At 44.7% G+C, this 13,706-nt stretch overlaps 1 protein-coding gene across 6 annotated transcripts in view; it reads left to right on the top strand.

The window, feature by feature from the left end:
* The first annotated feature begins 1,088 nt into the window (after positions 1-1,088).
* Positions 1,089-13,706, top strand: part of FERMT2 (fermitin family member 2) — a 68,914-nt gene continuing 56,296 nt past the window's right edge. For 2 of the 6 annotated variants that reach the window (XM_036307305.1, XM_036307295.1), the window contains exons 1-2: positions 1,089-1,265; positions 1,654-1,819. In XM_036307305.1, coding sequence (XP_036163198.1) covers positions 1,663-1,819 — 157 coding nt within the window. In that variant the 5' untranslated portion in view covers positions 1,089-1,265; positions 1,654-1,662. The remainder of the gene's footprint in view (positions 1,266-1,653; positions 1,820-13,706) is intronic. The other 4 variants (XM_036307313.1, XM_036307328.1, XM_036307323.1 and 1 more) reach the window with 4 other exon arrangements.

Below are 13,706 nucleotides of genomic sequence, written 5' to 3'. Positions count from 1 at the left end.
TAGCCGGGAGGCAGTTTCCCCGGCTGTTTCTGCACAGAGCGCACTCCCCGGAGTGCAACAGTAACTGGGGGAAGCGGAAAGCCAAGTGGGAAGCAGGAGGACCGCTCTCCATCGCTCGTCAGCCTCAGCAGGTGAGGTTCCTCAGCTCCTCCCAGTGCTGGCAGGCGCCGGGCCAGAGCTATTAAAATTCCTTCTAGGTGTGGCTGAGGGTGGGGTAGAGGAGGTGCGTCCATCCTAACGCCCTAGTAGACTGTTAGATTTGCGTTGCATAGAAAAATACAGAGACGTAGGAAGAGCTGGAGAACCTTTCTGAAGCCACGGCACTGATTCTCCCCCCCCCACCCCCCGAAACTGAGCATCGCAGGGCGTATTTGGCTGGCTCCGGTTGAGCTTCCGAATGGGTTAAGGGCGCGTGCAAACTCCTGGGAGTCCAGTAGGAGCTGCTGGTCGCGCCGGACATTGCCTCTGGGTTTTGTCATTCTTTCGTGGGATGTTCATGGAGTTGCCTTGGGCATTTACTTTTTAAAGTTTTCTCGTCCCAAACCCTCCTCTCCGGCTGCCCGAGTGCGGCACGTCTCACCGCCCCGAGACTTTTGGACGCGCTCCAGGCGTGGGGAGGGGGCGGGAGGGACTTGGCTCCCCGAACACGACCTTGTCCTGGGAACCGGCTGGGGCCAAGCCCTCTCCACCGGCCGGGAGCGCAGGCGCCCACCGCCCCGGGTCCCGCGAAGCGCGAGAGGCGAGCGGGAAGGGAGCGCCCCGCCGCCCACCGCGCTCCCCGCTCTCCCCGCGCTCCCCCCGCTCCCCCTCCTCAGTCCCGCCGAGAGCCCGGATGTTGGAATCTCTCCCTGCGCCGGGTCCTTCATTTCCATAAAAGGGCAGCGGCTCCGCGGGGCCGAGATTGCAGCCGCCGCGGGCGCCCCCCGCCCCCGCGTCCAGCTCCCGCCCCCGCGCGCCGCCCCGCCCCGCCCCGCCCCCAGCCGAGCCGCGCGCCCCCCGCCCGGAGCGCGCCCGGGGACGCGGGGGAGGGGGCGGCCGGCCCGCTCCGGGCGCTCGGCGGGGCGGAGGCGGAGGGAGCGGGCGCGCCCAGCCCAGCCGGACTCGGGCCGAGGGGCGGGGAGAGAGGGTGGAGCGCGGGGAGGGAGGCCAGGGACCGCGACGACGGGACTCCATTAGTCGCTCCCGCCGGGAGGCTGCGCTTGGCCGGCTGAGGGGGGACCCGACGCGCTGCCCGCGAGCCATCGCCCCCGCGCCTGGTGCCGCAGGTCTGCCGCGCGAGGGGCGCGCGTGCGGGGCCGGGACCCGGTGGGGAGAGCGCGGGCGGCAGGAGGGGGAGGAATGTGGAGCCCGCGGGCGGCGTCGGCGGGGCGGGTGCGGCCGGCAGGTGAAGCCGCCGCGGTCCGCTAGGCGGGGGCCGTGCGGGGCGGGCGGCGTCGTGGCCGCCGAGGCCGGCGCGGGCGGGAGCGCGGGGCGGCCGCCGGGAAAGGGCGCGGGGCGCAGATCGCCGGGCCCGCCGCCGCTCTCCCGAGTTGGTGCGCAAACCCCGGGGTCCGACGCCTCCTCCCGGCCCGCGGCCGCCGGCGCGCGTTCGGTGGGGTTTGCCTTCCTTGGGAGGAGTGACGCTTACGAGAGCCATTTCCTCCGTGCGCGCAGGAAGGAGCCATGGCTCTGGACGGGATAAGGATGCCAGATGGCTGCTATGCGGACGGGACGTGGGAACTGAGCGTCCATGTGACGGACCTGAACCGCGATGTCACCCTGAGAGTGACCGGGGAGGTGCACATCGGCGGGGTGATGCTCAAGTTGGTGGAAAAACTCGGTGAGTAGCATCCCGGCCGCGTCCGAGTCGCGACCACCCGGACTCGGGGCGCGTTGGGGGCGGGGGAGACTCTCGGCTGGGGGAGGGGTGGGTTTGAGACATGTTGGTTGGCGTCCCACACATACTTCTTTAAAAAAAAAAAAAAAGTAAGATCTTTCAGCAAATAGACCTTTTCCCCGTCTGCTTCTTGTTTGGTATTGCTGCTCTCTGAAATTTTCATCCTGTGGTTCCAGCCTCCCAATTAATAAATGTAATTGCGTAGTTACCCGGGAAAACTTAGTTCTTTACATGTGGCGAGTTCACATTAACAGAAGGGAGGAAAGTGCGCAAGTGGGTGTTGAGGAGGGGATATTACAGGGCGTGTGGTTGTCAGTTATCTGCAGTTTACCTGCATGTTGGTGACGTTTGGTAGCGAGCATGATGCAAAGTCTATTTAAGAATCAAACGTGCGGGAAAGTGTGTAACTTCTGGCGCCAGCCTGAAGGTTCTGTGGCCGCCCTGCGTGGAGTGTATTAAAATAATGTCCCAGTCATCCACTCGCACCCAGGGGTGGGGCGGTGTGTGACTATCTGTAGTCCATGCTTCCAGGGAGCTATTTCGAGCGTTCAGTTTTACATTAATTACAAGCGAGTGAAAGAATTTTGTGTTAAAAAATAGGCATTGAGCTAATTCCAGATTGACAGTATTTGCTTGGGTACAAATAAATATACTGTATATTGAGTTGATTTAAGACGGACTCATTTTTTAAACGATAGGGTGTCCCAACAATATGAAGTGAAGGAAATTTCACAGTACACATTTTGTGTGGTGGACGAAACCATTTTCAGCTGGAAGAAGCTACTGAGACGATTCAATACATAATTTTATCACAAGAGCAATGCTGGGAGGACTGCCTTCCTGAGCTTTAAAGTGCCTTTTTCTGTAGTGCCGCTCTGATAAGGTGACGTGTGTAGCACAGTCTTTGTAGGCTTTTGGACTTTTTTTTTTTTTTTTAAAACAGCATTCCTTCAAGCCACTCTGGAAAAGTAGAGAGGTGGTATTTATTAGGAAACTTACTGCTTACCAAGGGATCATTGTATACCTAGCACATAAACTTACTGGAATAGTGTTCCGGTGCAAATTTGCAAAATAAGACAGTTCCTTCAGGTGGACTGTCTTTGTAGCCCTGCAGGAAATTTAATTATTGAAGTGCCAAAAGGAAGCTCCTGACGAGGTAGCCTCCTCCTGGGGACTGCATTGTTGGGCTCCTTGAGGCAGCCCAGGAAAGAGACCCAGCTGGGGTAGCTCTTTGAAAATGAGATTTTGCTGTGTTGTTTACCTACTTACTAGTAACTGATGGTTAAGGTTTTTCTCATCTCATTTGAATAAATCAATCACTGTCTGCAAAATACTTGTGAAACTTTTTTGTCCAGCACTAGTGTGGGGTTATTTAAGAAGAAAATATCAAATATAGTTGTTTATATTTTCTTTGTTTTCAAAGGAAACAAGCATTTACATCATAGATTGCTTTACATATGATAAATGGACCTTATTAATAACACTCGTTTCAACAAGAGATATTTTTTATTCTGAAAAAGGAGCTGTTGAAGGTGACTGAGACAACATGTAGTTCTTGAAAGCCAGCCTTTAATGAATAAGTAATGACTTCTATATTTGTATTGCACTGGTTAGAATTGTTTATTACGGAATCACAGGCATAAATAGAAATATAGAGAATAAACTATTTTCAGAGAGAACTGATGTTAATTTTAAGTGAGTGTAATCTTAATCTTTTAATGTTCATGCATTTTTAATATTTTATTTAGTGAAAATAAAAAATTCCAACATGGTAGGAAAATGCTATGTATGTGGAAATCTTGCATGTTTCTTGAACGAAACCAGTACTGATCCTCTTAATATCTTGACTTCCAAATAGAAAGTGCTTATCTACATAATTCTGACTTTCCTGTTTGGTATAAGTAGAGCTAAGTTATTTTTTGCTCCTGGCCTTAGGATTTAGATACTTTGAATGGTAAGCTATTTTATTGCCCATTGGCAAGTAAGTAGAGCAGTATTTAAACTTTATAACACAGTCTCCAGTAAAATTAGAAAAGAATGTGAAAATTCTTGCCCTGGCTGGTTTGGCTCAGTGGATAGAGCGCCTGAGGGTCCCTGGTTCGATTCTGGTCAAGGGCACATGTCTGGTTTGCAGGCTTGATCCCCAGTGGGGGGGCGGCGTGCAGCCGATCAGTGATTCTTTCATCATTGATGTTTCTATCTCTCTCTCTCTCCCTCCCCTTCCTCTCTGAAATCAATAAAAATATAACACAAACACAATACAGAATGTGAAAATTCTTCACATTGCCTAAAACTGGGATGACCTGCCTTCTGAAGCCTGAGTTGTGTCACTTGTCAAAGGGCAGACTGAATGGCTACTTGTTAACAGTAGCTAAAGAAGATCAAAGCAGTTTGCAGAGTCTACATGATAAGAGGTGGAGATTGTGGTGGGGATGAGACGGCACAGGGTCTCTGTCTCTGGATTGCAGAGCAGGGATGGACAAATTGGCAGAACCAACTAGCGGCTGTAGCCTTGGAACAGTTAGGGTACCTCGGAACAGTAGCTACCACAGCATTCCCTACAGCTGCAAACTCCAAATGCCTGTGTGATAGCCTTGTTCCCATTAGAGTGTGCATAAATACCAACGTATTATGTTTTAAGGCTGTCATAGCAATTGTTTCTCTGGGATTAATGGATTTTACAGTGACTTCTCCCCTTAACAGTGCATATTAAAATTTTGTGTGTATAGGCACATGTGGGATTTTCTGGGAAGAGGCTTCTTAGCTTCCTGTCAGATTCTCAAAGAGGCCTATGATTAAAAAAAAAAAAAAAAAAAAAAAAGGCTATGACACCACTGAAGGTACAGTGTTCATCCCAGAATTGGGCCGTTTAATTAAGCAAGCTAAAAATAGTAAATAATGCTTCCTTGGTATGTGTCAGCAACATCTTTATATTAAGTTAGAATTTTATCAAGAATTTTAGCACCTCAATTAAGGTCATTAAACTATGATTCTTAGGTTTATGACTTTAATTCAAAAGATTTGAAAGGTCCCATTTAAATCTTAGTATAAAACACCTTTGTCATTCTGCACTAATCTTTTAAAAGAAAGCAAAGAGTGTGCACCATGAAGTGGGCTTTAGGGAATTATATAGTGATGTGACAGAAACGTTTGCCTCTGGGACTTAGTCTGGGCTGATACTAGACAAATGTTCTCAACATTGATTTCGTTAATATGTATACTTTATTCCAAGAAGGAAAAATTATTCACACATTTTTGTTTTTTAGAAATACAAATTGAGTGCTTGAAATACAATTTTAAAAATTTATCGCATGTTTTGTTAAAAACAATTTTCAAACCTGTATAGCGTTTTCATTTTAAAGTAAAGGATTAAAATGTCAGGGATAAGGATTATAAAAGTAAGATATCAGAGAATAGAACTGTAAAGTAATTATATTCAAAAATAAATTTTATAAAGAAGAGGCTCAATTTTATGGGCTTTCCTGACCTTCCTCTGGAGATCATTGAGAAGTATTAAACCTGTTCTCCATAGAGTTAGAGCTTAGTCAGGACTGATGATTCTAAATTCCAAAGAGATACTTTGTTTCAGTGCATTTTAGTATCACTTTATAAAAATGGACTTTTTAAAACTTCTGTGTATAATTAAATTTTTACCTTTCTATAAAAATTCATTTTAGTTGACGAGTAAGGAATTTTTTATAACATGACACTCACTGAATGGAAGTCTCCAGCCAACTCTATGAGCTTGGAGGGAAGAATAGACAATGTGATTTCTAAATTTCTTCTAGCTCTGATTATGAGTGGAAGAATGTAGAAATTGGCTTGGATCAGGTTAAATGATATTCCAGAGGAGAAAATGTAAGTTGGAGGACTCAAAAGGAACTAAAAAGAAATGTACTATGGAATTGACTTACAAAAATTTAAGGAATATGTTTCTGAATGTAACCTTTAGAAAAAAGTTGTCCTGGCTTTAAAGTGTGTTATGTTCTTGCCGTAATAATGAAATGAGTGCATTTAGGTTGCAGTTGTATGTTAGAATAGAGTTAGGTTGAGAAGTTATCACATGATCAAAAAAGGAAATTTTGGTTAAAATCCTTAAAAATTCCTTAAAGTAAATTTAAAAAAAAAATCCTCACCTGAGGACTATGGTTTTATTGATCTTTAGAGAGAGAGGAAGGGAGAGAGAAATATTGATTAGTTGCCTCACTCATGGCTCCCTGACCTGGGATGGAACCTGCAACCTGGGTATGTGCCCTGACTGGAAATCTACCCCAAGATCCTTCAGTGCACAGGCCCACACTGAACCACACTGGCCAGGCCTCTTAAAGTGATCTTGAAGTATGGTATACATTAATTCTATCTCAGAGAAGGACAAAATAACTAGATTTTCCTTTAGAAATTACAAAAATAAATTTCTTTAGTTGAGCACCAAAAGATCTTGTTGGAAATATATAATAGCTATTAAAGAAAATTGAAAGAGAATTGAAAGTTTTACCTTTTATCTAGCTACTTTTTGAAATTTCAAACTTTGTTCAAGAATAATAACAGTAAATATTATATAATCTTCATATATCACCAGTTAGCATTTTGCCATTTGATTTCTCTTTGTGTATACACACACACGCACACTATTTTGAACCATTTAAGTTGTAGACATCAAAACCCTTCATACATATTTAAAATATGTATCACCTAAGAACAAGGACTTTCTCTTAAATATTACAGTACAATTATGAAATCCAGGAAATTTAACATTGAATCAATACTTTGTTTACTATGTATCTATATTCAAATTTGCAAATTGTTTCAGTAATGGCTTTTGTTTCTTCCATTCAGGATCTCATTCCACATTTAGTTTAACTAAATTGGCCTCCTAGGGTCCTTTAATAAACCTAATGGCTACCAAGTTTGGAAACACAGAATATATAATAAGTGGTTTATGAAAATTACATTAAGATACATGTAATAAATAGTACCTGTTTTCAGACTTTATCGTCATCCTATAGAACAGTTCGTTAGCCTTTGTCTTTCAACACATTGCTTTACCTTTTTAAAAAAATATATTTTTATTGATTTCAGAGAGAAAGGGAATTATAAACATCCTATATAATAAAAGCCTAATATGCAAATAGACTGAACAGCAGAACAACTGGTTGCTATGATGCACATTGAACACCAGGGGGCAGATGCTCAACACAGGAGCTGCCCACAGGCCCCAGGCCAGCCAAGGCGGGTGCCAGCCCCACCCCCCATTGCCCTGCTGGTCACCCTGCAGAGGGAGGCAACCAGCGGTGGGGAGTGGGGCCAGTGAGTGAGCAGCGCCAGGCTGGCCAAGGTGGGTGCCAGTGGGGCCCCCTGATCGTCCCACCAGTCGCCTGACAGATCTGCCCTGATTGCTGGCCAGGCCTAGGGACCCTACCCGTGTACGAATTTCATGCACCGGGCCTCTAGAATCATTGATCGGCTGACTTCTGCACACCTCCTACTGGGGATTGAGCCTGTAACCTGGGCATATGCACTTGACTGGAATCGAACCTGGGGCCCTTTAGTCCTCAGGCCGACACTCTATGCACTGAGTCAAAACAGCCAGGGTGCTTTACCTTTTCTAATAAGATTCTTTATCAGTGCAAATTTCACTTCAGAATATTTTTACGGGTTCTTTGTCCTTAAAGTTCATTTTTTTCTAAGCTATTAGGTAAGATAATATTTTTAGACATCATTTGGTATAGATTTCCCATATCAGCTGTCTTCAGGCTGTAGTAGATGCTAATGGATACACAGAACCGTAAGAAACAACAGTCGAGCCCTGCCACTTATTGGTGTGATATATGGACAACGAATTCAACCACTGAGCAACACCAGCCAGGGCAGGTGTTTTTTATTTTTATTTTTGTTTAGTTTTAGCCAGTCTGATAAGCATGCAGTGGTTCTCATGATTTTAATTCACATTTCCCTAACGATTAATGATGTTGGGGAGCTTTTCATATGCTTCTATGTTATCTGTTTATCTTCTTAATGTAGTGGCTTCATATCTTTTGCCTTTTTTAAAAAAACTGTGTTTTTCTTGCCCTGGCTGGTTTGGCTCAGTGATTGGAGTGTCGGCCCGTGAACCATAGGGTCGAGGGTTCGATTGCCAGTCAAGGGCATGTGCCTTGGTTGCAGGCTCGATCCCTGGCCCTGGTTAGGGTATGAATGGGAGACAACTAATGGATGCGTCTCTCTTATATGGTTTTTCTCTCTCTCCTCCCCCCTCTTTTCTCCTCTCTCCGCTAAAAAAAAAAAAAATCAACGGAAAAAATATCCTTGGGGTGAGGATTAAAAAATTGTGTTTATCTTATTGAGTTTTAAGAATTCTTTATAGCCCTAACTGGTTTGGCTCAATGGATAGAGTGTCGGCCTGTGGACTAAAGGGTCCGGGTTCGATTCTGGTCAGGGGCATGTGCCTTAGTTGCAGGCACATCCCCGGTAGGGGGTATGCAGGATGCAGCTGATCGATGTTTCTCTCTCATCGATGTTTCTAGCTCTCTATCCCTCTCCCTTCCTCTCTGTAAAAAAATCAATAAAAAATATTTAAGAAAAAAAGAATTCTTTATATATTATAGATACAGGTCCTTTATCAGATCATGTGTTTTGCAATATTTTCTTCTAGTCTATGGCTTGTCTTATCATTTTCTTAACACAGTATCTTTCAAAGAGCAGAGTTTTTAATTTTAATGAAGTCCATTTAATCCATTTCTTTTCTGGCTTGAGCTTTTTTTAAAAAAAGTTGTCATATATAAGAAATTTGCCTATTCAAGGTCACAAAGATTTTGTTCTGTAAGTTGTATAGCTTCTGTTTACTGTTATATATTAAAAGGAGGAATATATGAGGTATAGTAGTGATTATCAGAAAGGAAATAATTGTATTATATCAATTTAAGATAATGTTATATCAATTTAAAATTTAATTGCTATTTTAATTTGGTAGAATCTGAGGTATAAAATAGTGGCCCGGTGTACAAAATTCATGCACATTAAAAGATAATTAATCAGAGGAAATATTTTAATATTGCTATTTGCCCCTTCTCTATAATAGAAGTGTCAGTGATGAAAGAAAATTAGTAAAATGTATATGAAAATCTCCCTTCTGTCAGAATCTGGGGCATGCTGCGGGACCCAAGAGTCAAGTCCCTGCTCACCCGTGTGCATCGAAATCTCTCGAGACCCGGACCCGGCTGGCCCCACCCCCGTCAAGCCCCGAAGGGTGGGGGGCATAGCCTCAGGTCCCCCAGCCTGGCGCCAGGCAGGGGGCACAGCCTCAGGTTCCCCTGTCAAGCCCCGCCAGGTGGGGGGCGCAGCCTCAGGTCCCCTAGCCCGGTGCCAGATGGGGGGGGAGGGCAGCCTCAGGTTCCCCTGTCAAGCCCCGCCAGGTGGGGGGCGCAGCCTCAGGTCCCCTAGCCCGGTGCCAGATGGGGGGGGAGGGCGGCCTCGGGTCTCCCGGCCCTGGCACGAGGGCGTGAGGGTGTGATGACTATTTGCATATTAGCTCTTTATTATATAGGATAGTCCAATGAAAATGATTTATCATTAATCTACTGGAAAACGTAGATATTTAGAACTTAAGTCATAAAAATGGACCAGTAGTGAAGCATCTTATATAATGAAAGCCTAATATGCTAAGTGTCTGACCGTTAGACCATTCGACTGTTTGACCAATTGCTGTGACACACACTGACCACCAAGGGGACCAGATGCTCTGACTGGTAGGTTAGCTTGCTGCTGGGGTCCGGCCGATTTGGACTGGGCAAGACAGGCCGGACATGCCCTGGAGCCCTCCCTGACTGGCTGGCCCTAATCGGCCCAACTGGGACTGGGCGAGATGGGCCGGACATGCCTTGGAGCCCTCCTATGGTCCCTCTCTGGCCCCAATTGTGCACTGGTGGGACCCCTTGGGGGATGTCGGAGAGCCAGTTTTGGCCTGATCCCTGCAGGCCAGGTGCACGAATTCGTGCACCAGGCCTCTAGTCTTTGAACAATAGTTTCAGATATCTATACTAATAAAAGGGTAATACGCTAATTGGACTGGGAGACCTTCCAAACAAAGCCATGTGGAAGGCCGAGGCAGAGGCGGTTAGGGGCGATCAGACGAGGAGGTGAGGGCAGCTGGGGGTGATCAGGCCGGCAGGGGGGGTGCAGTTGGGGGTGAGCAGGCCAGTTGGGGCTGATCAGGCTGGTAGGGAGAGGCAGTTGGGGGCGAGCAGGCTGGCAGGGGGGAGGTGTCAGTTGGGGGCGATCAGGCCAGTCGGGGGGGGGGGAATAGTTGGTGGCGAGCAGGCCAGTGGGGGGGGGGAGAATAGTTGGGGATGAGCAGGCCGGTGGGGGGAGCAGTTGGGGGTGAACAGGCTGGCAGGGTGAGTGGTTAGGAGCCAGCGGTCCTGGATTGTGAGAGGGCCTAAACTGGCAGTCAGACATCCCCTGAGTTTCGTGCACCGGGCCCTAGTTAATGATATAGAAGGAAATAAGTCTGGGTTCCATTCCTGGCTGTACCACTTAATATCAGTGGTATTTTTGTTTGTTTGTTTGTTTGTTTTAAGACAGGGTTTTCAATATTCAGAATCTCAGTTTCCTTATCTGTACAGCAAGCATGTCAAATTCGTGATAAATAATACTTGGTAATGTATTAGAGTTCTCTAAAATTGTTTTTTCAAGTATGGCAACTATCTGAAGTAGAAGATACCATCCTGAAGCAATACCATTGTGGAGAAAAAGGTCATTATACAAATCCTGGTCTACGTTACTTCACTGAGAATGTTACATTGGCAAAATGCTTTGAACGTTGAATCTTCTGGTACTTTCCATTTCAATTCTGTTTCTCAGTGAATTAGTGTGTCTGAGAAGAAAAGCAGTAAGTGATTAAAATGTGAGGTTTATATTTGGATTTCCTTTTCTTTTATGATTCAGTTTTCAGATTTGATTATTTACTTGTAGAAGGGCCAGCCAGCTTCAGTGTATTCTTGGGAGACTCTTACACAGTTTTCAAGGTTGGGAGCTAATAACCTCTAGCTGAGAGGAGGTGACATCTGTCTTAAAATCTTTAGTCAATCTTTTCTCACATAGTATTTAACTATCTTATTTATTTATTCATTCATTTATTCCTCACCCAAGACATGCTTAGCAGGAGGGAGGGTGGGAAGGGAGAGAGACATCTATGTGAGAAACATCCATCTGTTGAGAGAGAAACATTCATCTGTTGCCTTCCATATGCTCCCCAACTGGGGATCAAACCTAAAACCCAGGTACCCCAACTAGGAATAGAACCAGCAACCCTTCGGTGTACAGGAAAATGTTCAACCAACTGAGCCACTATAGTCAGGCTTATCTATGCTATTTTTATATTATGCTGCAGCTAAAAGTTACATCAGGTATTTTAAAGATCAATCGTAATTTCAGGGCATCAGTGTAATGATGCTTTTGATATCTTTTTTCTTACTGGAGCACTCAGGGTTATGAATAAAATACCAGTAAAGTGCCAGCATTTTTTCCCCCCCTCAACATTTTTTTCTTTTTTATTGAATTTATTGAGGGTGACATTGTTTAATAAAATTACAGGTTTCAGGTGCACAATTCTGTAATACATCATCTGTATATTGTATTGTGTTTCACCACCCCAAGAAAGTGCCAGCATTATTAGATGATATCTATTGGATAAGTGCCTTCCCGCTTCATTTTCCTTAATGTAGTTTCTTAAATTCAGATTTAAGAATTTCATAACTTTTTGAAAATTAAAAATAACTTGGAAAAAGGCAGATAGTTGCTATATCAATTTCAAAAGTTTTGTGCGAGGTGTTGATGACTTTTGTGGCTAATGATAGAGTTTTCTTGTTGTGGATTTGAACACTGACTACACTACCTATAAATTTGTGACCTTGTGCCAAGCTATGACTGTGACTTAGTTTCCTTAGAAGTGAAATGGGAATAATATATTTACCTCATAGGGTTGCTGTGAGGATTAAATGAATATATATATTAAATACCAGTTACAGTAATTGTTATTATTTTATTGAGATCCTAATGGACCTCTGGGATATCTCATTCTTAAATATCATACAAGTTTGGGGGAATAAATGCCTTAAATAAGTTAGACTAGGAAAGAGGGGCCTTAGCATCAGATGGAACATTCATGTGTACATGTTCCTGCATAAAGATAATTCTATACACTATTTTTGATAGGTTATGGAGGTATATAGCGTGAGACTTCTATGGGGATAAGATTTGACCTCTCATCAGTAGCAGCAAAGCCGACATTTGTGGAGGGCCAAGCATTACATTAGGTAATGGGAAACAGTCCTCACTCACAATGTCAGTGGTTTTCTAATACCAAAATGAAAAGATTGGTTTGAATTGATGGTCTGGCAGTGAAGTGCCAAGTAAGTGGTACAGGAAGGTGATGGAGCTTTAGAAGCACGATCAATGACTGGCCTCATCTGAAGGAGCGTCAGGGTGAAAAGTGAGGAAGAAAGGTACTCCAGCTTGAGGATTGCTGTGCTTATGGTGTATTGGAAACTAGCTTAGAGAAGTGGAAGGTAAGATAATAGAGAAGAAACATATAGCTCAGTGGGGAAATTGTCTTCTGTTATTCCTTCACTCATCCACTTAATATTTTAAATGAGAACCTACCAAATGCTAGGCACTGTACTAGGGATAGAAGAGATAAAATGTGAACAAAATTAACTCATTCCTTAGCCTCACTCAACTTGAAGTCTTAGGGGCAAGACAGTTTTTAAATAATTCAATCCTATAATGTGGTAAGTATTATTAAAATTGAAATAGTTACAGGAGTATGTACCCAGCAACTTGCCATAGGGTGGAGGGGAAAATTTCTAGAAGAAATTACTTTTTTAAAAAATATATATTTTATTGATTTTTTACAGAGAGGAAGGGAGAGGGATAGAGAGCTAGAAAAATCGATGAGTGAGAAACATCGATCAGCCGCCTCCTGCACGCCCCCCAATGGGGATGTGCCCGCAGCCAAGGCACATGCCCTTGACCAGAATCGAACCCGGGACCCTTGAGTCTGCAAGCCGACGCTCTGTCCACTGAGCCAAACCGGTTGGGGCGAAGAAATTACTTTTAAACAGAGCTGAAAGTGGAGTAGGAATTAGAAGGGTGGCAAAGGACGTTAAGTGTGGGGAAATGGGGTGGAAAAAACAGTAGGTTGGGAGATGAGAAGTCCCAAAAAGAGAGGTGGACCAAAGGAGGGTGGCCATTTGAAGAACTGAAAGAAGTCTAATGGAGGAGCCATACTGGGGAACCAGTGGCTTGACAGGCTTAAGAAATAAGCAGGTACTTAAAGTGCTTTGTTAACCAGGTTTAAAAGATTGTGTTACGCCCTGGCTGTTGGGCTCAGTGGTTAGAGCATCGGCCTGGGGATGAGGGGTCTCAGGTTTGATTCAAGGGCATGTACCTGGGTTGCAGGTCGGGATGCTTATGGGAGGCAACCAATCGATGTGTCTCTTTCACACCCATGTTTCTGTCTCTCCCTCCCTCCCCTGCTCACTCCCTTCTACTCTAAAAAAAAAAAAAAAAGAATCATTGGAAAAAATATCCTCGGGTGAGGATTAACAACAACAAAAGACTGTGTTATAATAAGAACTGTGAGATACTGTTAAAAGATTTTAATCAGAAAGAGACATCAGATTTTTACAAATTTGAAGTTCCTTGGGTACATATCATCTACACTAATAAAAGAGAAACATGGTAATTGGTGTACGACCACTACCCTTCCCATTGGCTAATCAGCAAGATATGCAAACTAACTGCCAGCCAAGATGGCGGCCGGCAGCCAGGCAGC

Source organism: Myotis myotis, unplaced genomic scaffold (assembly GCF_014108235.1).
Source record: "Myotis myotis isolate mMyoMyo1 unplaced genomic scaffold, mMyoMyo1.p scaffold_m19_p_1, whole genome shotgun sequence".
Taxonomy (NCBI): Eukaryota; Metazoa; Chordata; class Mammalia; order Chiroptera; family Vespertilionidae; genus Myotis; species Myotis myotis.
Note: the sequence above shows the minus strand (reverse complement) of the source record. Positions and strands in the feature narration are given on the sequence as shown.